The sequence below is a fragment of the Protopterus annectens genome, chromosome 10.part0, assembly GCF_019279795.1.
Source record: "Protopterus annectens isolate FY-2018-M chromosome 10.part0, PAN1.0, whole genome shotgun sequence".
NCBI lineage: Eukaryota > Metazoa > Chordata > Ceratodontiformes > Protopteridae > Protopterus > Protopterus annectens.
The window spans coordinates 1,626,058,680-1,626,086,190 of NC_056744.1; the positions used below are offsets into that span (position 1 = coordinate 1,626,058,680).

At 41.7% G+C, this 27,511-nt stretch overlaps 1 protein-coding gene across 3 annotated transcripts in view; it reads right to left on the bottom strand.

Annotated features, from left to right (window-relative positions):
- LOC122813803 overlaps positions 1-12,664 on the bottom strand; it is a 1,224,970-nt gene extending 1,212,306 nt beyond the window's left edge. The window contains exons 1-2 of one of the 3 annotated variants that reach the window (XM_044086326.1): positions 12,583-12,664; positions 11,977-12,191 (exon numbers count right to left, since the gene is read on the bottom strand). In XM_044086326.1, the coding sequence (XP_043942261.1) occupies positions 11,977-12,186 (210 nt within the window). In that variant the 5' untranslated portion in view covers positions 12,187-12,191; positions 12,583-12,664. Of the gene's footprint in view, positions 1-11,976; positions 12,542-12,561 lie in introns of those variants that run through there. The other 2 variants (XM_044086324.1, XM_044086325.1) reach the window with 2 other exon arrangements.
- Between the last annotated feature and the right edge of the window lie 14,847 nt (positions 12,665-27,511).

Consider the following 27,511-nt stretch of genomic DNA (forward strand, 5'->3'; position numbering starts at 1 on the left):
AGACGCATGTCTTTCTAATGTGGGTGGAAACCAGAGCACGCGGAGTAAACCCACACAAACGCAGGGAGGACATGCAGACTCCACAAAGAAGACACCCCAGCTGAGAATCGAGCCAGAGAACATCTTGCTGTGAGGTGACAACACTACCGCTGCACCACTGCGCCGTCCACATAAGGGATAAACCATCAAAATCAGTATGGAAATTTGATATTGCAGCTAGATGGACTTTAATTGTAGAGGTTGAACAGCCAGTTTGATAAAGGTCAGCTAAAAATCCCAATACTTTATGCAAAGGGACTGTATAAGGGTCTAAAGCAATACTGAGAGCCCATCTAGCAAATTTTTCACATTTACTCTGGTACAATTTCCTAGTAGAATGTTTATGATGGGCCACAATGATATTATGGATGGGAGAGGAAAGGGAAGAATGCCTGGAAATCATGGGAACTGAAAAAGCCACTCAGTGAGCTTGAGATGTTGGAGATTCGGATGAACCATTCCCTCTGGATGAGACAATAGATCTGGAGCTGTGTCCAGAATCCAAGGTTTCCGAAGCAGATGAGGCCAAAGGAAGGGAAACTAAACTTGTCGGGGTCAGAATTTGGCAAGGAGAATTATTATGTTCTTTGACCTCTTGGCTTTCTTTACAAATCGAGATATTAGGGGAGATGGAGGAGTGGCATATAGGAGACCAGGGGGCCAATCGTGGAGAAGAGTGTCCCTCAGTGACTCCCCCCAAAGGGGGGAATCAGGGCAAAGTAACTGCTGCACTTCTTCTTGAGAGGAGATGCAAACAGATCGCAGCAAGGATGGCCTAAGTGATGGAAGACCTTTTCCGTCACCACACCATTGAGAGACCACTCGTGAGGCATCAAAATAGTTCTGCGCAGCTTGTCCACTATCACTTTAGAGCTCCTCAGAATATGCGTTGTTGTGAGAAAGCGGTTGGAAGAAATCATCCATTGCCAAACTCTGAGGGCTTCTCAACAAAGTGGGTAAGAGCTGGTTCCCCCTTGTTTGTTGATGTACCAGGCCACCAACATTGTTATCTGTTTGTATTGCTACTGTTCCTAGGGGAAGGGCATCTTGGAATGCTTGCAAAGCTAAGAGCACCACCCTTAGCACTAGAACACTGATGTGCAAATTGGCCTCCAGAGGGGATCAAGTGCCTGGACTGTCCTTCCCAGACAATGCCCCCCAATCTGGAAAGCATCCGTGGTCACTATGGCTTAGGGCATTGGAAGGATGAAAGGACGGCAAAGAGAATCTCCAAGTGGGGCCACCATGACAGTTCTTGTTTGCAGCGATTGGTGATCAAGATATTGTGTGACAATGGTCGATCTATCAGAGACCATTGAGAAGCCAGAAGCCATTGGAGGATTTGCGTGTGATATCTGGCTAAAGGAACTAGAGTGATTGCGGCTGCCAACAAGCCTAGTGCTTGTAGGACTAATCTGGCTGGGACATTTCTGTTCCGGATAATCGGTTGATTTGTGAGCTGATTCTTTGGAGTCTTTCTACTGGGAGTGTGTCTCCGATTAATTCTAGCTACTGTGATGGTTGAAGATTTTACTTTTCGTAATTTATTGAAATGCCTAGAGAAGTATAAAGATGCAAAATGTAGTCTCTTGCCCATTCTAGTTGATGCCTTGTGGTAGCAGTAAGGAGCCAGTTGAGGTATGGAAAGACTTGAAATCCCTGCAGTCTGAGATGAGCTGCTACCACTGCCATGCATTTGGTAAACACCCTGGGGGCTGTGGTGAGGCCAAACGGCAGTGCTCTGAACTGGAAATGACTGGCTCCTAGCCAGAAGCGCAAGCATCTCCTGAAGCGCTTGTCCATTTTTATGTGGTAATACGCATCCTGAAGATCTATGGAGCACATCCAATTGTCTTTTTCCAGGAATGGAAGTAATGACTGTACCGAGACCATCTGGAATTTGGTTTGCTGAACTGCCTTGTTTAACTGGCTGAGATCCAAAATTGGTCTCCAGTTCCCCTTTTTTTGAGCACTATAAAGAATCTTGAGTAAAACCCGGATCTTGTTTGGTCTGGTGACTCTTTTTTCAAGCAGTTTTTGAATTTCTAAGAGTGCTGCTTCCCTGTGACTGGGTGGAACACCTGGGAGGCTTTTTTGGGTTTGAATAAAGTGAGATATTGTAACCTCTGGAAATGATTCCTTGCACCCATTTGTCTGATGTTATCTGTTGCCAGGCGGGTTGATGCAGGGATAATCGTCCCCTGACTGGCTCCACAGCATGGCAATCGGGCCTATGTTCAGGAGTGCTGGTAGGAGGTTTCAGAGAATGTATCTCTGGACCCCTGGTTCTGTGGGCCACCTCTGCCTCTAGGATGGCGTCTTCCATTAGTACTTCTCCCTCTGCCCTGGGGAAAGTCTTTGCCATGTGAGTCTTGGAAAGGCCCTTGGGAGTTTTTGAACCATAGCTTCACACTTCTCTGGTTCCTAGAGTAGGGCCGTTGAGGAGTGGAGAACCATAAACCTAAGGAAGAAAGAGTCTTCCCATCTTTCTCACATCTGGAAAGTGTCTTTCACTTTGGGTCCAAACAGGGATGATCCGTCAAACGGGGATGATCCGTCAAACGGAGGATTGATAACGAAGATTTAAATGGCTCCGCAAAGTCACACAAGCACATTCAGGTACGTCTCCTAATGGCAACACTTAAACCCACTGCTCCTGTCATCCCTTCGGCTGCATGGGCTATTAACCTCATGGACAAGTTGGAAACTGATTCAAGGGTGGTGAGCTGAAAGATAACCTTGTCTCGTACTCCTTCAGCTACTGCTCCTGTGAGAGTATTTAACAGTTCTTTAATCAGATCTCTCTGTAACCTAGTGAAGTGCGCCATGTAATTCAAAGACCTGAGAGCGAAGGTCGATGAAGCTTAAACATGCTTCCCGACTCTATCCATAGTACTGGATTCCTTGTTGGGAGGATGGATAGTAGGACTTTCCCAGGTAAGTTTTTTGTTTGTGGCTGCCGCTATCATGGTGTTTACAGGAATACCTTTAGCTCAGAGCTGTTCTTCATTGGGAGAAGACAGGATCCAGTCAGGCCTCTTGGGGATCAGTTTGATGGAGTCAGGGATTTTCCACGCCCGCTGGGCAATCAATTTAACAAGGTCATCCGCAGGTGGAGCGATCCAAGAGGTAGAGGGTTGGGCATGAAAAGCCTCCAGGTATACAGATTTCTCTGAGAAAGGTTGGAGGGATGTCCAGCCACCCCCTCTGCTTCAGGATTTCCAGGATGTCCCCAAAGGAAACATCATCAGGGGGTGACTGGGGGGAATCTTACCCCTCATCAAAATTGGTATCCTCAGGAACCTCCTCCGTGCTTCCTCTTGCACTCTCTCTTTGCAGGTACTTCCTCGGGGGGATGTTATAGGGAAGTATCTGAAGAGGAAACCACTATGTGGGATCTGTCCTGGCACTTCTGTGCCCTCTGTCCTAGGGATGAGACAGATGGAAGCTCTGGTCTAGGGGAAGGAAATGTTTGGCCCAACAGGGATAGCAAGGACTGGGAATCCACAATGAACAAGGCCTTCTCCATGATTTAGAAGGCAGGGCCCCCCATAGAGGGATGGGAGCCCGGAACCAAAACAGACTCCTTTGGAACCATGACCCCATGCTGCACTGAAGAGGCAACCCCCGAAAGCTGAATACTGGGTTGAGCCAATGAAAGCCAAAGCACAGAGGAGCATGGAAGCCTCCGAAATTAAAGAAGCCGATCTCTGCCCCCCCCCCCCCCGCAGAGCCCAGAGCCAGCAATAAAGTCCTGACCCTGGGAGACCTCTGGTTCCGAAAACCTGGAAGAGCTCAAGGCAGTTCTTGGTTCCGAAGAAGAGGCTCTTACTGGTACAGAGACCATCAAAGCCGGGTAGGTTGGTGCCAGGGGGCTCCAATTACTCGACTGGAATTGGAGGAGGAAGATGAGACAGTGTCAAAACAGGATCAGTCCCGGTGCAGACTTGGCTGGGAACCAAAGAAGGTAATCCCCTCACAGTCAAGAGCTGATCCACCAGCCTCGTGGATGTCCGATTCCGAGAGGCTCTTAGTGGATTAAACAGACGATGCAGAAGAAGACCGAGGTAGTCTTGGTTCAACAAAAGGTCGGTCCTTAAATGGATCATCCGAGGGCGAGTACCTAGATCTTGGACTCGAGATCAAATTAGTCTGCTCTGGTAGCGACAAAATTTCCAGTGCCAAGGCAGCAGTCATCGTGTCCGAGGATGCAGTAGTGCAGAGTCTTTCTTACCCTTCAGTGCCAAGGGAGCTGTCAGCACTGAAAGCTGTTTTGGTACAGAGGACTGCTTGGAACCAAGTGAGATTGTTTTTTCTGTTTGGTAGACAAGGAATAAGAGGAAGATGAATTGGCTTTGGTCCTGGACACAGAAATACCCTTCTCAAAGTCCCCTTTCAGCATGCCTTTCAAAATCAGTTTGTTTCTCTGCTCAGTAAGAGTTCTGGCAGAGAAACAGTGACAAATAGAGCAACTTCCTTGTAACACCTAAACAGTTGTTAACATAACCACCACAGATATCCAGGTGCCTGCGCTCACACCAAGTGGAATGCAAATACAAAACCAGCGTAGGCAGGGCTCCAGGTTCCAAGTAGTAAAAAAGTTTAATGAGCAACAGAAAAATCCATAAAACACACAAGCGCTTTCACCATAGGCTTCATCAGGTGTGATCAAGAGACATACAAATCACATACATTTAAATACAAATTTAAAATCACATGACAAAAATTTTGAAAACTTAAAGAAACATAGCATAAGAAATTAACTGTGAATATACTTTGTGTAAAATATGAAACTTAGTTAAAAATGATTAAAAACAATCAAAACATAAATCTAGACCTATTATTTCTTATGTAATGGTCTAGATTTCAAAGTAGGTTTCAAGGGAATACAATCATTTAGTCCATGTCCAGGATTAGCTCTCAATTTAATAATCTATTGAGCTTCAAGCTCTTCTGTTTTAAGCCAAACATCACTTCCCCTTTTACTTTCAAAATGCATACCTATAACCATAAAACTAAAACAATGGGTGGCATCAGAATTCACAACATGTTTTGCCAAAGCATTAAACATGCTTTTCTTAACTATATGGTACAGGTACTGCCAAAGCTCGAGAGAAGTTGTACATCTGACACACGAAGCGGCAAATGAGATCTGATGTAATTTAGAGAGGAGTATTATGGGTAGAGCCTAGCTCGAGAGTTTGGAAGGTGTGAACTGAAGTAAACGGCAGAGTCGGTTAAGAGACTCGGAACCGAGCCCAAAGCCAAGGACTGAGTGAAGATTGACATCAGATCATAATGTTTGTTAATTTTAACTTGCTAATACAGTTTGAATACAGTTATATAAATGTAAATGTGCCTGTGTCACAAGTGATAATTCAATAAAGGTGTTAAAAAAAAAAGATTTATAAATAAAAAAATAAAAATAAATAGCTGCAGTTTGAAAACACTCTGTGATAACACAGAACACAGTTGTGCCTTCTGTGAAGGTTGGGAGCTGGGCTGGCAACTCAACACCGTAAAAACTCCACTACCATTCAATCTACAGACCAGAGATCCGCTGTGGTGACCCCTAACAGAAGAAGCCAAAAGACAGTACATTAGTACTATTATTTTTGCAATTTTTTCTGGTTCATTTATGCTGTCTGGTTAAAAACCTTGTAGGACAACAGCAGCAAAGCTGGTTAACCAAGGTTAAGGATTCCCACTGTGTGTAAATGTCTGATGCCAGACTGGTTCTGGTGATGTCTCTGAATGCAAAAAGGCTGCTCATACTGCATTCTTGTTTTAGATAAAACCAGAAACTACAATGGTTAAGAATTAAGTAAAGGCATGACTACTGTGGTGGTGGTGCTGCGGTAGCATTGTCGCCTCACAGTAAGACGTTGTCCTGTTTGATTCTCAGCTAAAGCGTCTTCTGTGTGGAGACATGCGTGAATGGGCGTACCTTCGTTGAAAGTTGTGCATCAAGGCCAGCAACTCGGCACGTAAAAATCTACTGCCAATCATTAGCGGACCGGAGTTCCGCTGTGGCGACCCCTAACCGGGAAAAGCCGAAAGACACAACAACATGATAAGGCACAGAGCTTCATCATTTATGTAATCTACTTTGACTTCAAAATTGCTGACAAGTTTCAGATACTGCAGATTCTACTGTAATAAATCAGACTCCTGCACTAGCAACTATTTGTTAACCACAGTTAAGTGACTTAAGCAATGCCTTATTTCTTCAGAATTAAAATAAGAAGTCCTTTATAACACAATGCTAGCAGCTGCAAATACTACAATGCATATTATTGCTTCATTCCATTTTTACTATGCCATAAGGTCTATGACAAGTGCAAGTATGAAAATAAAGAAAGCAGTCCAGACAGCATTTGGATAAGCTGTCTGCCCACACTGCCCGAGACCCAAGTTTTACTAATGGACCGGTGATATAGCATGTCAGGGGACAAGGGTAGGGATGGGAAATAGGAGACTTATCTACTGAACAATGTCACCTAGAAACTAAAAGGTTAGCAAATGCCCCAACATTAACAGTAAGCACATGCTTAACAGATGTCCATGTCAGAAGTGTGTATATAATAGCATTCATGTCTCCTGACATGAATCACTGCATGTGTTGGCAATGGAGAAAGACAGTGCAGCAAAATCAGCCCAACTTCCCAACATACTACAATTCCACACCACCACCCACACCAATCCCTCACCTCCTAAAAGATGGTGAAAGGGAAATGAGACAGTACAAGTAGCATAGCAGATGACTGAAAAATCTCTTCACAGAATGCTTCAGGGTCCAGTCCTGGTTTCAAGTCACAGTCTGTATGGAGTGTACATGTTACTCCAATGTCTATGTGGGTTATCGCCAGGTACTCTGGCTCATTCCCCAAAACTAGCTAGCAATTAGGTTCTAATAAAAAAAAAAAAACATATGTTTCACACATATATTTACATTACATATGAGTGTAGAGTAGTTGGTCACCCATAATATCAATGCTAAAACATTGACAAAACAAATACCAACACACTGTGTATAAGCTCCAAGGATGATCCTGGAGCGGAATAAACCAAATACAAGAGTTTGTGCATGGGAGCAAGCCCCCCGCACCTCCTCACATTCCCTGCTAATTATATATACTAACTCTGACATTATACAATCCCTTTCAGAAAGGGAATATTCCACTACACAGGGATTGCTGATCTCGCACACCTGTCGATCACCACTTTGCATCAACCAAATGGTGTCCATGAAACACATGTCAATGTAGCTGGTAATTCTACCAAATGTCCACAAACTATATGGGATGGCACAGTGGTGCAGTGGTAGCATTGTTGCCTCACAGCAAGAGGTTCTCTGGTTCGATTGTCAGCCGGAGTGCCTTCTGTGCGGAGTCTGCATGTCCTCCCTGCACTCGTGTGGGTTTCCTCTGAGTGCTCGTTTCCTCCCACGTTTCAAAGACATCATGCTTTTGGAGCATTTCTCCCCAAGCCTCCACTGAAAATTGGCTTCGTTTCCAAGTCAGACTTTCCTGGTAAACAAATGTTAAATAAAAACAAATACATTTTATATATATATATATATATATATATATATATATATATATATATACACACATACACACACACATATATATATATATATATATATATATATATATATATGGAGTTCCTATCAGTTAGTCGAAACTTCAGCTGTTCGAACTGTGAAGTTCGAAAACTGATTATCGCAAAGCCGCAGAATACCGAATTCTTTCCCAGGGAAAGAATTTGGTGGGCAGTTTCTGTGGCCTCGCTATTTTCAGCGCTGTGGTGGAAAGTTACGGGTCGGGTTCAGGTGATTGTGCAGACGTTAGGGTTAGGGCGCAGGTTAGGTGAGTTAGGGTTAGGGCGCGGGTGAGGTGGGTGTGCGATAGTGACAGACGTTAGGGCGGGATAGGTAAGTGCGCGATAGTGATGGAGCCTTAGGGTTAGGGTTAAGGTAAGTGGATAGATAGTAGTGTATGTACAGTTTAGTGTAAGATTTTAAGTGTATGTGTATGGATTGCTGTTTTTTTGGTGTGCTTATGTTGTGTGTGTGTTTCTTGGAACAGCAATTTTTTTCCCTGGGAAACAAATCGCTGTTCTTAGCCTTCGATGGTTTTGCACTTCGAGGTTAGAAGTTCGAACATATGGTGTTCAAACTTCTGCCATTTCGTCGAAGTGATATAGACCCATATGGATCTACTTTCAATTAACGAAAGTATGAGCCACCAAATGCTAAAAAGACAAGCTGACTATACCAAAAGCTGACTTGCACGGAAACCTAAATTGCAGAAGCCCAGATTAACAAAATGCATTTTAATGCCGTAAATAGGAGATACTGCTTTAGAAGAAGGAAGTGGTTCTAGCTGTAGCAATGTACTGGTATCTACTATGCCAGGTGTGTGCAGACTTGTTCCCGGAGTCCTGGGTGAAATATATTTTAGAGGTAAATAATAATGAGGAGGCGAGACCTCAGTTGTGCAGGTTATGTGTATATTTAGAAAGTTTTTGGAGATCGCGGTATAGTGGGGCTAAGGGAATTTTCCCATTTTCTCAGTGTAGTGGGATTGGAGTTGGTATATATCAGTAGTGGGGGTGTGGGGTGCAGGGGGCTTGACCCCTGCATAATGTAGTGTGGTGTATTTGTTGTGGTTTGTTTTACTGTTTTGTACAATGTCGCCCATGGAACTGGGTTTCAGTGATGTATATTTGATGTATATTTCTGCGTTGTTAGTTTCCATGCAAGTGAGCTTTTGGTTTAGTGAGCTCATGGTTGTGCCGTTCGGTGGATTGTACTTTCGTTAATTGAAAGAAGATTCATCTATATATAGGTCCCTTTGAGAACAATGACTATTAAAACAGTGAGACCACAATCTCAACTGCTCATATTATAGAGCAGTAAATATACTGAAATCTGAAAGATCTACATCTTCTGGCACCATGTGATGCAGTATTGCCACTGCACAAAAGTAAGCAGACAAGTGTTTGCAATCGACAATCATAGGGGTGGGGAAATATGCCCTTTCCCCTAGGGATTTTGCAATCTCGGCATTAGTTAATAAAATTAGCAGGGGGTATGGAAGGGTGCAGGACGGCTTGCCCCCCTGTGAAAACGTAAGTATGAGCATTTCCTCAGTTTTGTGCTACATCAATATTATGTTGCATGCTGACAGAAGCTGTCAATCTTTCAGGTTTCAATATACCTGCCGCTTGATTGACTTATTGGTCAATGTTGTGGCCTCACTCTTTTCAAAACTCAACATTGTGGTGCATCGACGTATGTATATGTATATACATGTGTATGTGTACATACAGCATAGCATTTTGGATGGCACAGTGGTAGAGTTGTCACCTCACAGCAAGAGGTTCTCTAGCTCGAGTCTCGGCTGGGGAGCCTTTTGTGCGGAGTCTACATGTACTCCCTGCATTCGTGTGGGTTTCCTCCGTGTGCTCCAGTTTCCTCCCACGTTACAAAAACATGAGTCTGGAGAGTTTCTTCCCGGGCCTCCACTGAAAATTGGCTTCGTTCCAAGTCGGACTTTCCCGGTAAACAAATGTTATCTTTTCATTCGTAGTGGGGGTCTTGGCCATGATGAAGAACTATCACATGTACAATCTGCCTCAATTAGGGTTTCCCTTCTCCTCCAAATACCAAAATCTCCACCATCATGGCCTTGTATACGATACCCTCCTCACAACACTCAACCATGATAGAGGGATAGTGATTTCACACAGACAGTCAATGAGGACCACTTTCTGGAGACAAAGAGGTCATCTGTCACAATCGCAAGGTTGATGGCAGGATTTTGCTAGACCCTCTGTCAAGGGAAAAATGGTGTCTGTGCAGGTTAGGAAAAATGTTCAATGGGAAGAAGAATATGAGGGGGCATAGTTTGGTCATTTTAAGGAAAAACTGAATGCTTCTACTTACTGCACTTTGAAAAGCTTATATTATTAAAAGCAACATATTATTTCCATTATATTTTGTGTAGAGTATGCATGGACAGAAAAAGAAGGGGGGGGGGGTTGGTTGAGAGTCAAACTATCACTGACAGTAAACACTATGGAAAAGTGAAAGTGAATGTGTAGACAGCACTGTAAGTAACATCTCTGATGGGGAATTTGCCACTCATACTTCCCTCCAATAAAGCATTACAAGGGCATGTTACAAGGGCATGGGATGGAGTAAAACCAATTTAATCAAGAACTAGAAAATTAGTTCATAAACAGTTCAGGGAAACACTGATTGTGACAACTGTTAAGCCTCACTAACCTAGTCTGCTTACTTCTTGCTGATATTACCAGTTGGAGGTCATACTTAATCAGCAAATGTATTTCTTTCATCCCATTCAGTCACACAATTCCAGAATTGTTTTACCCATAAATTCTTGAATTCTGTCACTCTGCTTGTACAACATCTTCTGATAGGATATTCTGAGCACCCGTCACTCCTACTGGGGGGGGGGCTACTACCTTTTGTCTCCAATGAGACATCTTTCTTGTAATTTTAATTTGTAGCTTCTTTTTCGCAAACATCTCTTGTATTCTACTAATACAGGTGTGCTACTTTAAAAAAAATTATAATATCACATTGTCTTGTCTGTTTTTTTATCTTCAGGAGGACTCAAGTTACTACAGTCTCTATATGGCTTCTGCTGCAGAGCATGCACAATTTTTGTTGTGTTCTTCTGGAAAACCTCAGTCTAGTCAATACCATTAGAATTATGATAAACCTGATGTTACTATGTGATCCAATTACTGTTCCCCTCCCTGTTCCACCTGTAATTCTCTGTAAAGTAGTCACACATCACTGACTGATATCCTGTTATGACTACACACTGGTAAGTATACACAATCACCATTATCTCTGTTAAGTTCCTATGACAACACTAAGTCACAAAATCAACTTTACAGAACTGCTGTAGTAATCTGCTTGAATATACATCTTCTGGAGTTATTAATCATAACAAGAAAAGTCACTTCTGATGTTTGCATACTTTGTAAAGGGGGGTAGTGCCCACCTTAATGACCCCCTATGTAAGGAACTGTTAGTCCCCCTCTAAAAATTATAACAGGAGTGTGTGCTTGAGTGAGTGTGTGTGTATATAATATAAGCATATGTACATAATATATAGTACAAAGAGGGAGATTTTACCCGTATGTGTGTATGCATGACAGAAATTATACATGTATGTATGTGTCCGTGTGTGTATATATAGATCCATGTATATATTTTTAACCATGTTGCTGCTTTTCAGATCCAAGTTACTGCTGGTCAACATTAGGTTTAGTACTGGGAAAAAGTGCGTCTGATTAGGAGTTATATGCCATACTGCTACCCACTATAAGCAAAAGTAGAGGCGCAGGATTAACAGCAAAATGTGTTCTATCATTTTTCATTTTGTTACACTGCCTAAATGGCAAAGAAAACTGAAGGGGGCTCTGTTAACATAGTAGCACCAGTAATCAAGTCTAGTCCATATACGCCCTTGCGCATACCATCATGGGATTTAATTTTTAGTGTTTTGGAGATAAATAGGGTTACCACCTGTCCCACTTTACGAGGGACAGTCCCTCTTTGGGCATTTGTGTCCTGCAAAAAAAATTGTAAAAATCGCAAATGTCTTGAGATATTAGGGCAAAATAATTTTCTATTTTATGTAATAGTTGCATAAAACAGTTATTCTGTACCTGAAACATCTAAAGGTTATAAAAAAAACAGAATAAACAACTAAAATGCTACAAGAATACGCTTTTATTTAGGCAAAACAGTGAAGTTCTGTCCCTTGTACTGGCGTGGGTATGTTTTGGCCCGCAAAATCTGAAGTTTGTACCACAATTGTCCCACTTTGGGCATTTGAAAAGGTGGCAACCCTAGAGATAAATGTAAGCTTCGATATCAATAAAGAACCTTACCTCAGATTGCTGAAAGGTAGTCCCACAAGTTTCTGCCATTTTGGCAGAGGATATCATTAGGTCCACTAACATATGGGCCAAGTCTGGCGCAGTCTCTGATGTACAAGAATTAATATTCTCATCGACCATCACCTTAAGTTTTCCTCCGCTTCCTGACTTTTCGGGATTTCTCTGATGCCCCACTTCTTTCTCTGTACAAGGGTCTTCCATTTTACCTAAATGTGACTACATGCTTATTTTTCGGAGACATTTTAAATTAAAAAAAATGTAGCACAATATCAAACACAGTTATTTACAAATCTCATTTTAAAGAAAAAAATTTAATCAGAATAATACGTTTATGTTTGTTGAAGTTATTCTATACTGAAGCAGGCATTATAACGTAAAACTACATATAAACCAAATTTAAAAGAAAGCTCAATTAATTCAAAATTCAACGCAACCGATATATATTAAAATCCTGTAAAACGTAAGAGAAAATACCAGAACGTATACATGATTTAATTTTACTTAAAGCAACAACAAAAAAGTAAATTCCGTCAGCAGCAGTCAGAACGCGAACTGGTTTAAATCACTTTAACTTACAAGAAAAATAAAATTACTAACTGCTGGGGCTAGTCGTTAAAGTATGCTTTTGCGCGGGAAGCCGTTACTAAGCAAGCAAAGTGGTGATGTGCTACTGGTGTTCTTCCGCTGGATAGTGCTCGTTGAGTAAAATACTACGCGTGTAATTTTAATATTCGTAAGTTTTTTTTGTTAATATTGCTTAACAACTGTCCCTACTTTTGACTCCAGATTATTACTGCCTTCCTAGGATTACAGTTTTTGCAGGAAAAAAAGTAGTGTATTGCTATCAGTAGACCCTGATAATTATCAGTAAATACTTGTAATTATTACCGTTACATGTATATTAATTCAGACAGGTTTCCAGTCAACTTTCTTGCGAATGGTGTCAAAAGTGTTTCAAAAATGTCTTTAATTCGGGGCCTCTTTCCCTATGTTTTTTATTTTATTTGTTTCGTCCATAGTTTGGAAGTAAAATTCTCGGAAAAATAGAAATGTAGCTGGTTGTTAACAGCCAACGCTGGACCGTTATAACTTTAACGTTTGTTTATAAGGAAATAACTGAATCTTTGTCTTCGGGATGTGAAAAACTGTCTTTCGCAATGTGGAAATTTCCTGGTCTCCACATTACTACTTCAGATCGAGTTTGCCCCACTGATAAAATAGCATGCCAAAGCACATGCAAGTAACTTTTCCTTAGTGAAGTAAGCGATATTCTGGTTAATTTCTAACTGTAATGAAAAAGCCGTGATATTGTTATACGCATTAGTTCTCAGTTAAACTCCTTTGTTATGGGAAGGGAAAAAACATACAAAAAAAATATGGAGGTTTGCAGGACAGTGCTTGTATCCCTGATATGTGCTTAGCTGACGTTACAGCCACCTTGAAAATTGTTTTCTAAGGCAGGCATTTTAAATCCACTAACTCTGCTGTTTCAAATGTTAGCCGAGTCAGTGCTTGTAAGGTGACAATAAAAGCTCAAGGAGAAGCTGGATTTCTGACTGGGGGTTGCTAATTCTCAACTTCTTAGCACAAAAAATCTGGAGAATGCCAAACATAATGGGGGACAAAGTTAGGGACGCATTTAACAAAAAAATTGCTCTTATAAACTTTGAAAGTTGCTAGAGTATACGTTTCTGTGGTACCATGCATTCAGTCCCAACTGATTTGCTGCAAAAAATCTAGAAAAATCACAAAATTTGAGGAACAGACCAAAAATATGAAACAAAAATTTGTACAGTTGAGAGGTATAGAACATTTCCTTTAGGAAAGCTTTAGAAATTTTCAGAGGCTACAGAAGAGTTGTTGTAGCCTATATGAATATTAGAAATGGCTGCCAACTGAACTTTCCTAGTTGAATAACAAGACCTGTTGTGAAAAAGTTCTGATAAAAACTGTAGAATGGAGGAAACAGGAACTGAAAGGGAATCTAGATCTTTGTATGATGCCCAAATAGAATTTGTTGCTGTACATTTTGGTAGTGGCATGTTTTTGAGAGACTGATAAAATCTAAACAAATGATGAGGAAAGCCCGGCATCTCTGGCTAATGTTAGAATTGGAGGAACCGAGTGGTTGATTTCATGGCTTTTGGTCTGGGGGGGGGCAATGAGGATCAGGTTGGTTTTGCACATTCTTGCTTTCTTTATAAACCTGTTCATCACGGTGATGGGGGAAAAGCATAAAGGAGACCCAGGGACCAGAGCATCCCTCACTGACTGTCCCTGTGAAGGGATCAGGGGAAAATAACTGCTGGAGTTGTGGTTTAGATGGGATTCAAAAGAGATCACAGCAAGGTTGGCCCCAACAACTGAAGATCAAGTTTGTTACTGTTGGATTGAGGGTTCATTTGTGAAGCATTAGGATAGATCTGCTCAGGTTGTCCACCAGAACATTGGATGACCCCGGGATATGTGTTGTTGTTACAAAGCGATATGAAGACATTGTCATAATCTCATGACTTCATGGTATAAGGGGTAGGAGCGGGTTCCTGTCTTTGTTAAAGTACCAGACTATCAACATATTGTTTGTCCAGGCCTGACTCACACCTCTGGGGAGATTGTCCTGAAAGGCCTGCAATGCAAGGAGGACCACTCATCTCCAGAGCACTGACATGAAGAGCGAACTCTATGTGATCATGTGTCCTGGACTGTCTTCCCTTTGAAATGTCCTCCCTCACTCTAGAAAGGAAGCATCCGCTATCACTACAGCTACTGGAGGATCTGTACAGAATGGCTGTCCATCTAGCACCAAAGGAGACATTATCCATCAATAAGTGTGTTGCCTGCAAATCTGAGTCAGTCTTATTTTGGTGTGGAGTGGATAGACCTTTTGAGAAAATTGTACAATTATAGTCCACTGGAGAACAGGACCATGAGGATTGTGGATTCCATATGACCCAATAGACAAAATATCAGTCTTGCTGGTGGGCAAAGGTGATGAACTTGAGATGGAGAGAGAGAGAGAACCCCGGACATTGGAAGACGAGCAGTCTGTAAGATGGTGTTCAGATGGCATCTGATAAATTCTGTGTTGATGGTGTTAGCTAGCTTTTGGAAGTGTTAACGGTGATGCCTAAACCCTGCATCACTTGGAGCAAAAGGTCCTGGTGTTGTGATAATAGATTGTCGGTTGTAGCAATATGAAGTCAATTGACAAGATATGGGAAAACCTGGATGCCTAGTAGGTGCAGATGTGCTGCTGCCACTGCCATAATTCTGGTGAACACTCAGTGGGCTGTGCTGAGCTCGAAGGGCAGGGCACTGAAATGATGACTGGCTCCCTTACAGAAACAGAGAATCTTTCTTTAACACTTCTCTATCTTCACCTCCTAGTATCTATCCTTGAGATCTACTGAGCACATCCAATCATCTTTCCTCAGCAGAGACGAAATGGACTGGAGCATGACCTTCCAGAATTTTGTCTGCTTGAAATACTGATTCAAATAACTCGGGTACAGAATGGGTCTGAGGTCCCCTGTTTTCTTGGGTACTAAAAAGAACCACAAATAGACTCCAGATTCTATCTGATCTTTGGGGAGTCTGGATGACTCTCTTTTTGCTAGCTGGTTGGAAACTTCTGCTGCTGCGAGTTCCGGTTGGCCGGGTGGAATGTTAGGAACCCATGAATCTGTGATTTTCCCAAAAAACAACAAAGTGTAAAGACTTCTTATCTTCTTTTGTGGTTTGGTTTCCATTCCCGCTAGACACCAATATGCTTCTGTTAAACTAAGCAGGGAAGTGCAGAAGCCGGGCAGCCCTTCAGGGATGCTGGAAGGGCTTTTAGGAGAATGGCCCATGAAAGCCCTAGTTTTCTGCTCCGCCTATAGGGTGATGTCTATTTTCAAGTGGCACCACCCACAGATTCCACTCATTGATTTGATGGCTCAACAGGCATGGAATTCTCCCACAAGCAGGTCTATCACCAGGATCCTTCTGGTAAGGATTCTGTGACTTCCTAAACTACATCCTCTTCCCAGCTCACTGATTGCTAGAGTAGGATCTCTAGGGCATGGAGAAGAAGATGCCTCTTGCAGAGAGAGAGTCTTACCATCTTGCTGACTCCTGGTGAGCATCTTTTTTACTTTAGGTCCAAACAGAGTGGACCCATTAAAAGGAGCATTGATGCAGGATGTCCTGAAGCTTTCCACAAAGGTGCATCCAGGCATGGTGGCAAATGAAGATGCCGGTGCCTGCTGCCTAATCAGCTCCAATTAAGAGCAGATGCATGGCTACACTGGAGAAAGATTGAGGATGGAAAGTTGGGAGTCCATTGTTTTTTGGACATCCGCTGGAAGAACATCCGAGAGCGACTTGGATATTTTCTTCATCAAGTCTGTCTGAAATCTGGTGATATAAGCCATATAATTCAGTGCGGTGAGAGCAAAGGTCTCTGAAGTATGTATACATCCATTGCCCTAGACACCCTATTAGGGGGATGGGCTGCCGAACTCTCTTCAGACAGTTCCTTCTTTGTGACTGCCACTACAACCATTGCATCTACCGGAAGACCCTTTGCTCCCATGTTTCCTATCAGTAGGGGTGGAGAGAATCCTATCTGGCTTTTGGGGGATAGGTTCCACCATGTCAGGGTCCTTCCATGCCTGATGAGCCATCGAATCAATGAGTGGAATCCACAGGTGGTTCCACCCAGGAGGAAGTTGAGATGGACACAAAGGCTTTCAGGAATACTGACTTGTTGGGAGGAGGACTAATTGTGGATCACCCACCTCTGTGTTTCATCAATTCCAAATTTTGCCAAAGGTCACATCTTCAGAGGGGGATCTTCGAAAGTCTTCACCTTCCTCTAAGTTGGTGTCTTTGGTAACAGACTCTGGTGGTGAACAGTCTAAGTGCTTCTGTTTGCAAGTCTGTTTTCTATGAACCATCTGAGTAGAAGATCAGAGAATCCCGAATCAGGCTGGGAGCTTTTATAGCAGGTTGCCTGGGAAGTCTTTGGAATCAACTGTCCCTGATGAGAAACAAGCTGATTCCAGTCCTAGTTTACAGGGCTGATCTTGAAAAAAGCATCTTTTCCCTCAGCAATGCAAGGACCTGCTGGAAAGCCTCAAAAGCTAAGGGAGCCATCAGCTCCATAGACTCCCTGCAATCGTTGGACAAGAGATAACTCAGAACAGATGGGTCTCGAACCTAGGGCCGATCTTAGTGCCGAGCTGTCTAGCATTGAAGTACCAAGGGGGAAGAGATGGCTCAAAGGTTTTGGGGTCAAATCCATTCCAAGCCTCAATGCCGAAATTTCAGCTCTGTGACTCCTCCAGAACCAAACAGGTCAGACCTGAAAGAGATAGCGAACCAGTTGGAGTCAAAGCCAGCCAAACTACCGGGTCTGGTAAAGATGCGCTAGGACAGATAGGGCACAAAGCTACTGGCACCTATGGGTGAACCAGTTCAAAAAAAGTTAGAGGAGGGGTAGAGGGACCAGCATTTTGTATGTTCTCAGAGGATGGTACCAATAGAATCCTGAGCTGTATTTGCATTTTGAGAAAATTTCTCAATTTCTGTTGACATCCTGTTCTGTTAGACTTCTTGAGGACTGGGACAATGCCAATGGCAGTTGAGGATCTCTTTTCCTATAAAATTGGAGACTGTAGTCTGGAACTGACTGATTCCATTGAAAAAGGGGACAGAGTAGGAGACATTCAGTGCCAAGAGATACTCAGCTCCGATAGTCTACATACTTTTGGATCAGATTCTCAAGACAAAGATGGATCTGGTGACCTCTTATGGGACTTCTCAGAGTCCCTGCATTCTTATCTTTATATTTCTGTTTCGACTTGTCTGGGCTATAGTCCTTATCCTTATCTGTCTTCTCTCTGAACTTCTTATCCTGTTTCTGAAGAGAAGTGGTTTTGAGGAAGAAGAATGGTTGGCAGTCCCTGACTGTGGAGGAACGTTTATATAGCTTCTCCCATCTTGTTTGCAAGACTCTGGCACTGAATAATGCACAGACTTGGCATGAAGTATCCAAAATAAGTGGCCCCTAAACAGTAGACACAGAGACAGTATGAGTCCTGGGATCAGAGTTTGCACCCACTCTGTGCATATTTTGAAACCCTGACCATCAGCCATGGAAACAGCAAATGCACACAGGCACACACGGAAAAAAGTGGCTGTATTAAACTATCTATCTAAACTTGCTAAGAGGCACACAAACAATTCTTTAACAATATGAACAATTTAAGCAATTGTAATATTACTTACTATATGAACTATATCATAAGAAATTTTTATCTACATAAATATACCTGTGTGTGTGTGTGTGTGTGTGCATATATATATATATATATATATATATATATATATATATATATATATACTCACACACACACACACAGAGATATATTTATACATATATAAATATATATGTGTGTGTATGTACACACACACCTATACATCTTTTCTTTTTTTTGTCCCTAGCTGGCGGCCGGTGGAGGTTGTCAACCCTGTTGTCGGTACGCTGCTGTGGGTGTCACTGGATTCCGGACTTCCTTCATGATGTCTTTCTATGCTGTTCGATCCATGGCAATGTCACTGCCTTCCTGTAGGTCAAGTCACCGGCTTCTCAGGTCCACTTTAACCTGTTTAGCCCATATCTTCTTTGGTGCAGATTTGTGAACCCTCTAGTTTGCAGGGTACTCTCTACATAATAGTCTGTATGGCAAGAGGCAGATGTCCATCCTGCACATGTGTCCAAACCAGCACAGCCTCCTGTTTTGGATCTGTTCATTGAATATTGGCTGCTGAACACATCTGGTCCAGATGCTCTTATTTCTAATGTGGTCACGAAGCAGGATTCCCAGGATTTGGCGCAGGCATTGCATTTGGAAAACCTCAAGCTTGTTCAGGTCTGGCTTAAGGAGGATCCACCTTTCCAATCCATAAAGGAGAATTGGCAAGATCAGTGCCCAGAAAAGGTGAATCTGGGTAGTGATTGAGATGTTTGTCCTCTTCCACAGACACCACTTGAGCGAGGCAAATGGTGCATTGGCTTGTCCAATCCTGCTATGGACTCCAGCTGTTGATGTCACCTTCTTCTCCTGGACCAGCGTGCCCAGATACTTGAATTCTTGCATTTGTTTGATCTAAACTCCCCCGAGGTGGACAGTGGCTTGTGACCCATTGCTTGTCATCAATTTACTCGTCTGCATTTATTCATAGGCCATATGATTGGGTGATGCCGTAGAGGATATCTGTGGCCTCAGCATTACTGTATGTGAAAAATGGCACTGTCATCAGCAAACATCAGGTCAGTCACAGAATGGGCTTTGTCGTACTGGATTCCACTCCTGTCCTCAAATACTCTACTCATGATGGCGTCCACCAGTATGTTGAACATCAGTGGAGAGACCACATCCCCTTGACGGACTCCAATCTGGATGGTAGGCTCTTCAGACAGTTTGTTCCAACTGCACACATGGCTGGATGAACCACTGTATGACATCTGAAGGAATCTGATGATTTTCTTTGGCACATGCTCAGTCTCCAGTGTCTTCCCCAGGGCAGGCCAGTGGATACAGTCAAATGTGAACTTGAAATTGATAAAGATGATAACTATATGTTGTCCACACTGGATTCTTTCTTCCATTAGCTTACAGATGGCGATTTCATCATGGCATCCTCTGTTTGGTCTGAATCCGGCCTGTTCTTCCATGCTGATTTGCTTGTGGTGCTTCTACAGCCTGGATTGTAAGATCTTCATAAAGACTTTGTCACTGATGGAGAGCAGGCTGATGCCACTGTAGTTCTTGCATTCCCTGTTGTCCCCCTTCTTGTGGATGGGTAGATTATGGCCTTCTTCTGTGTGGATGGTATCTGTTCTGTAACCCATAGCAGCACGATCAGGGAGTGGAGTCGGTGGAGCAGGAGACCGCCTCCAGCTTTGATTGCTTCCACAGTGACCTGATCTACTCCTGCTGCCTTGCCATTTCTCAGTGTTCTGATAGCTGATGTCACCTCTTCGACTGTTGGCTTTGCATCAGTCACTGGGGTCTCAGGGAGATTGATGGGTGGCATATCAACTATTGGTCCATGAGCTGAGTCATGGTTGTAAAGCTCTTGAAAGAATTCCCTCCAACATTTCAGGCATTTACAAGGTGATCACATGAATGTTCCATCTGCTTTTTTGATGTTGCCGCTGGTGAATTTGGTCTTCCCACTCAGTCATTTGAGGGTGCTGTACAGGATGCAGTACTCATGTCTGGATGCTGCCTCCTCAATGTCAGCATCCACCTGGCTCTAATACGCTTCCCTTTCTGCTTTCAGCTTCTGGTGAACTTCTCGACTGAGCTGCCAATATTGTTCGTTGTTGACTAGCTTCACCTGGTTCCACTGGTATACAAGATCCAGGCACTCATTAGATATTCATGGCTGCGTTCAGCAGCAGATGGGTGGGCAGAGCAATTTAGGGCATTCCATGATGGAGTTTGATATCTGCTTTTCTGGCTTATCCATGTCCTCCATTTGGACCAGTGCTGCAAAACAGTTTGACTGTGCGATCTGGAATTCCTGTTTACAGGTGGGGGCTATCATGTGGTTCCAGTCTGGCCTGGCTGGCAAAGGTGACTTGCGCTTTACACACTGTAAGTCAATCTGCACCACGGCATGGATGAGGTAATGACTGGAGCCACAGTCAGGTCCTCACATAGCACGGATATCCTTGAGGTATTATTGGATGCGAGCATTGACCAGGATCTAGTCTAATATGGCTGAGTCCTCGCCGGATGGGTTTTGCCATGTGAGCTGTTGTTGAGACTGTTTGATGCAGCAAAGGACAGGAGGTGCAGGCCAATTTCATTCATGCTCCCATGGCCAAATCTACCCATCATTCCTTCCCAACTGGACTTATCTTCACCAATGTGGTCCTTGAAGTCTCCTGCCAAGATAATCATTTCAGTCCATGGGATCAAATCCAGCATGTATTGGAACTGGCTGTAGAAGTCATCCTTGGCTTGGTCCAGACTCATCTCGGTTGGTGTTTGGATGGACGGAATGTGGATCTTGATGATATCATCGATGGAGAGCACTGCCAGCTGTATGATATTGGTTGGAAAGTGATTATGCTTCTTGCAGCCTGGCTGTCCGCCATAAACCCGATGTCAGCTTCTCGCTTTTCATGGCAGACTAGTAAAGCTGATTGGATGATCAATGTTCCAGTTCCAGTGAGTCATAACTCTGACATTGCAGTGACTGAGATTTTACATTTCATGAGTTCCTTGGCAATGATTTCCTTTTGACCGACATGGTGGCCAGTTTCAACGCTCCATGCGGTGATGCCAGTTTCCAATTTTAGTGTCATGATTTCCTTCGGCTAGTAGCCCACTTCTCACCAGCACCCTGGGTGCCCAATGCTGGCGCATCAGCTGCCCTGGATGCGGTAGCATAAGTGAATGAGTTTGTTCAAATTTCCGTGCAGTTTCTTGCCTGGTTTCCCAGTTCTGGTCACCTTCACAGGGTGACCACCCTCCTCCTTTTGCAGCCGGGCTTGGGACTGTCCTTGGCTGAGTTACACACCTATACTAACAATCCTAAGTAGCTATTCCCCATCTAACCTAGGAAAAAAAAAACACTCAGACTATTACACTTATACACACTAATACATTTTTAAATAAACTAGAGTGAGAGAAACTCTTTTGGGAAGGGAGGAGTTTGAAGAAAACTATCCACAAAGGATATGAAAATATCAAGCCCTCATTTGCATGACCAATCAGTTTAGGCAGTAAATGAGATCTGTAGTAGTAAGGCAAAAAACAGGGAATTATGAGAAGGGAAGGAGTTAGAGCCCTGGAACCGAACAGCTTCAAATCTGGACCGAGGTTGGATCTGATAACCCACAGCTGAATCGGACAAAAATAGACAACACTGGATTAATTGTCAATATGTGGAACACTTGCTAACAGCTTCCACCAGGGGTGTAGACAAACATTTATATTTTGTACTTAGTTTGGTAGTGGGGGCAACAGCATGTGGCCTATCACTTAAAAATGTGCTCAGCATGCACAATATTGCCCCATTCTGTTAAGAAACACACACATTACTTTCAAAAGATGTTATTTATAAACATGAGACTATTTTTTTAGGTGCAGTTCTATGACATAAACGTGTCATATAGCTCTATAATGTTTGCATTAGTTTAGACAGCTGTAAACAATTCTTTTTTTTTCTGTCAAAGTTTCTGAGAGATGCTCAGAAAAAAAATCTACTCAGTTAAATACACTGAATAAACCTAGCTATACCATTGGCTTCAATTATGGAGCTCACATCAAGGTTAATAATAATGGTATACAGGTCAATGAGATTAAACTCCCCAAATCATGAAATACTGAAGAACAAAGTGCCAGTGGCTGTTTTCCATAATAAGTAACTGCTGGCGCAGTTTCTGTGCATGCGCTTACAGTGATTACTTGTGATACATTCCTCTTTTTTTCATGTTTGTGAGACATTGGAATTCGTATATACAACTTTTTGGTAAGGGGTGGGTTGCTGGCAGTAATGGAAAATACTGGACCTTGTCACTGTTTTTGCATTTCTGTCAAAGCATTAAGGAGGTAGCATAGTTTGATGGCTGCTTTGGTAACATTCTAACAGTTTTTTTGGAGACAGAGTCGCACAGTGTTTCTGGCTGCCACAGTTCTCAGTTGTCCCAAAAATAATGGCATTCATTAAATGGATATTAATTCAAATCATCTTATTCAATCAGCTTTTTAAGTCTGTAGGGCTGCTATTAATAAATAAATAAATAAAAATTTCCTTTTTTATTTTTCGCTTTGTGACGGACTCTATAGATAAATACCAAGAACTATGATGGCTACTATCACTTGTTTTTAAGATTTGTATATGCATTTATCAGTGTTCTTCATAACTGTACTAAGTTCAAAGTGTGTCTGTTCAGTTTTTCATTTCAGTACTAGCAAATGTCCAAACAAATCTGCTTGGTCTTAAAATATCATCAAACTTTCTTTCCATCAATTTTAACAGCTGTTATTTGATAAACATTTGGTAGTCACCTGTGTTAATAACTGTTTCTCTGTACCCAGTAGCTAAAGGTGTGTGTGTGTGTGTGTGTATTATGGGTGGCCACAGTCCCGGTTCGATCCTCAGATGGGGTGCTTTCTGTGTGGAGTCTGCACGTCCTCCCTGTGGTCGCATGGGTTTCCTTCGGGTGCTCTGGTTTCCTCCCACATCCCAAAGACATGCTGTAGGTGGATTGGACACTCTAAATTGGCCCTAGGTGTGTGTGCCTTCTGTGGAAGGTTGGGTGCCGGGCTGGCAACTCGACACCATAAAACTCTTCTGCCAATCATGAGCAGACAGGTGATCTGCTGTGGAGATCCCTGACTGGGAAACGCCAAAAGAAGAAGAAGAACAGCAATACTGTATATCCTCATTTTACACTGTGGCAGTCTGGTAGGACTGTATACTACCAAAATTGTTTCCCACAATTGGGACTTTCAAATTATGGAGCACATTTTGGGATATGAATGTAAATTATGATTACTTTAACTAGAAGTCAGTTGATTGAAAACATGAATCCCTTAAAATGTAATCTGCACACTTTTTTTCAGATCTTTAACGTAAATATGTAGCACTTATTTTCAAGTTTGAGTTATAAATACATATAATAGCACAGTGGAGCAGATTGTTTATGAAAATACATGCATTTCTTAATCGTGGTAAGTGTGGCTGTTACATTTTTTTTTATGGTCAAAATGGGCAGCCCTTATTGAAATAGAAAATTTTGGGCAATAATATTGAGCACTGGACTTTCTCTCTTGATTTGAAGAATACTATAGCTTCCATAACAACAGTACTTCACGTACTTGATGAGATGGGAACTTATGACTTGTTCAGTCTCTCTCTATTCAAAAAGTGTGTGGGGTGCATTCACTATTTGGATGATTTACTGATCCTTTGCTTTGGTAAAGAGACACAATTGGATACTTTTATGGATGTATTGCAGTCTAGTGCCACTTTTTTAAGCTTTACACCACATTGACCCAGCTAAGATCCACTACTTGGACATCACTATCAGAAAAGACCAGTATGGTGGTATGGATACACAGATTTACAGGAAGTCGACCTTCTGTAATTCTTTTTTATCATATACCAGCTGTCACCCTTTCCATCAAAAGAAGGGGATTATGAAAAGCCAATTTATCAGGATTTCTCTCCTGATGTCTGACGACAACTGTTTAACACAGTTTGACACCCTCATATCTATGTTTTTGGAAAGAAGGTATCCTGAAACTCTTCTTGATAATCTTCAGAAGGATGTGTGGCAGACAGAGGCAATAGGTATGCACCTATTATTAGGTATTGCCTTGATAATATTAAGTTGAAAGACAATATGAATGAAAGTAAGGATACATACGGCCATACCAATATGATTTTACATTACTCATTGGACACTAAAGACATCCAAAAAGTGGTGTGGAGAAATTGGGCCATCTTACATTGTGATGAAGGACTTAAAAAAATCTTCCTGATTTCCCTTCATTCATCTTTAAGAACAAGCCTAACATAAAGACAAAGTGACTCATGGATTACGACAAAATATGGATGTTGCCATCAGTCCACTTATATTATACCAGTTATGAAGGTGACATAATGGAAAAAATTAGGGGTATGAACATGTGTGGTAAGTTCAATTGCCAATCAGAGAGGATAATCTACTTGGCAAAATGTACGTCATGCCCTGCCTTTTATATTGGTAGGACTACAAATACACTCAACAAAAGGATATACCAACACTATTATAGTATATCCAAAGGAACATGAAGTGTGCTTTGAGTAGGCATGCTTGTACATGCTCCAGTTTCAAGAAGCTCAGTTGTTTGGGGCTTGAACAGGTGGAAGCAGGTGCCTTTGCTGGAGATTGGGAAAACAGACTTCTACATTGTGAGATGTATTAGCAGCTGGCTTTAGATGCAGAAAATCTACCTGGATTGAATGACTATATTTCCACTGCTAGTGAGCATAAACAAAAAGCCAACATAGTTGCAAAATTTTACAACTAATGGCTCTCTGTAGTATTTTAACATTCTAGAATTGTTTTTACCTATTTTTACTTGGTTTAATGCAGAAGTGTTTTTTTTTTTTGGTGTGTATACACCTTTAAGAATTTTCCCGGGCTTTGTTTAGCCTATCTGTGATTGACAGTTCTTGGGAATGTGTTTTTACTTCTCTTAGCTCTTAAATTTAGTGTTTAGAGGAGTTTTTATGGTTCTGAAGAAGTCTATGTTTGGATGAAAGTGCTTAACTATGAATTGCAGTGGTTTCACCAATAAAGGATTGTTTCTTTCTACAACAACTGTGAATTGGAGTGGTTTCTACCATTGTTGGAAGGCTTTGTTTAGCAGTAATTTAAGAGGAGAGGTACCAACATCCTGGAAGAAAGTGGTAGTAGCTGTAATACCTAAAGAGAGTAAAGAGCTATCAGCTCTAGCTTCAAATAGGCCCATTTCAATACCCATGATTATAAAGTGTTCATGTATATAATGGCTAAAAGTAATGCCAAAATTGATAGATATGTATTGATGTGGTTTTGTGGAGGGGATGCAAACATTTTACAACATTAATAGAACATTGATCATCCAGAGGGAAGCAGAATGTAAAAAAAATACTGTTGTTGGTGGGTTTTGATGCAGAGAAATCCTTTGACAGAGTAAAGAGACTTTATGAGCAGGCCAGTGGAAACACTTGCACTTCCTTAAAAATTATAAGGTTGATTACGAAAATATAGGAGGTGAAAATTAAAGTGGGTGGGGTCCTCTCTGATAATTTCAGCTTGAGCAGAGGAATCGGGCAGGGGTGTCCTCTTTCCCCTTTATTTGCATTATATTTAGAACCACTGCAAAGAAAATAAGGGACTCAGAAATTCAAGGATATAATTGGTATGGTAGTCAAGAAAAGCTGGGTCTATTTGCAGATAATACTATTTTATACCTGACAAAACCAGAAAGAGACATGACAGTGTTGTTGAACATTTGAGATAGTTTCATATCTTTTTTGGAATACAAAATGAATGAAGCTAAAACAAAGGCAATAGCGGTAACTTATGAACCCATATATGAATTGGTTCAGCAAAATCCATATTTATGGGGACATGATAAAATGAAGTATTTAGGAGTTTAGATTAAACATGATTCTGTGGCAGCTAAGGATATCTAGGAAGACACGAAACAAAAGATAATACAAAAACTGAGAAAATGAAAGCCTTCTTATACGGCTATGGACAGTAAGATACAAGCAGTTAAAATGTTTTTACTCCCATTAGTCTTATACACAGGTCAGACATATTTTTATCAACCAGAGGAGATGATGTGGATAGCAATTAATAAAGAGCTGAAGGGCTTTATCTGTGAGGGGAAGACAGTAAGAGTCAAGTGGGATAAGCTGATTCTTCCAGCAGAATAAGGCGGATTGGAATTACCCGATTTGAAGGCGTATTTCAGAGATACATAGTTAAGGCTGTTATACATAGCACAAGCAGAAAACTATAATTCAAAGTGGAAAGGGATGATGATGAAACTGGGGAAGCTCAATAAACAAGGAGAGAACTGGGATTTTGGATGCAGGCCTTTAAGAATAATAATAATCATACAGAATATTATATCTATAAAGTAACAGAAAACAATGGAGAAAGGAGATTCTGCCAATAGAGATGACTGCAATTAGGGATATTGGCAATAAGAAAGAGGGGGCTGGAATTTATTGGAGAAAATTGGCAATGGAAGCAAGGTATTGGAAGCAAATAACTAGAGAGGGAAAGAAGATAAAATGAGAAGACTCCAAGAATTTATTTAGTCTGCAAATTAAAGATTCCAAACCACAATATAGAAGCAAAATAATCCAAACGACAAAGCCAGTAGATTTTTCCTTTTATTAAGACGCAACAAAACCTCTCTAGCACCTAGGTTTAACAGCCTTCCAGGAGAGAATATAAACAGAGGAAAAACATCTCTTATAAAGATGCATCAATTACATTAAAATTCATCAATAAAACAATTAACCAATTTTATCAGCACTTTATAATAAAAACTTCCAATTACATTCCTGATTCATTCTACTGCAAATTAAAGATTGCCTTCCCTATCAGGGATTGATATCAGAGTATAGGCAAAGAAAAAGAAATATGAGGGTCCTAAATGAGACACCAGCACTGGCATAGTTTCAGTAGAATCTAGAACATAAGCTGCCATTAAAAAAGGAATAATTAGTAGAGCATACAAAATATTGCATGATAACTATAAGAATCAATCAGAGGAGGTTAGAAAGGATTGGGAAGAGAGACTGCATAAGCAATTCACAATGGAACAATAGGAGGATATATGCGTCTCCCAAACATGCAACAAAATATAGAAGGTTTGGGATTTTTACTTAGAAATGTTTACATAGATATTTTTATACCCCAAGTAGACTCCAGAGAATGTTTCCTCAGGTAGAGAGCGAATGTTGG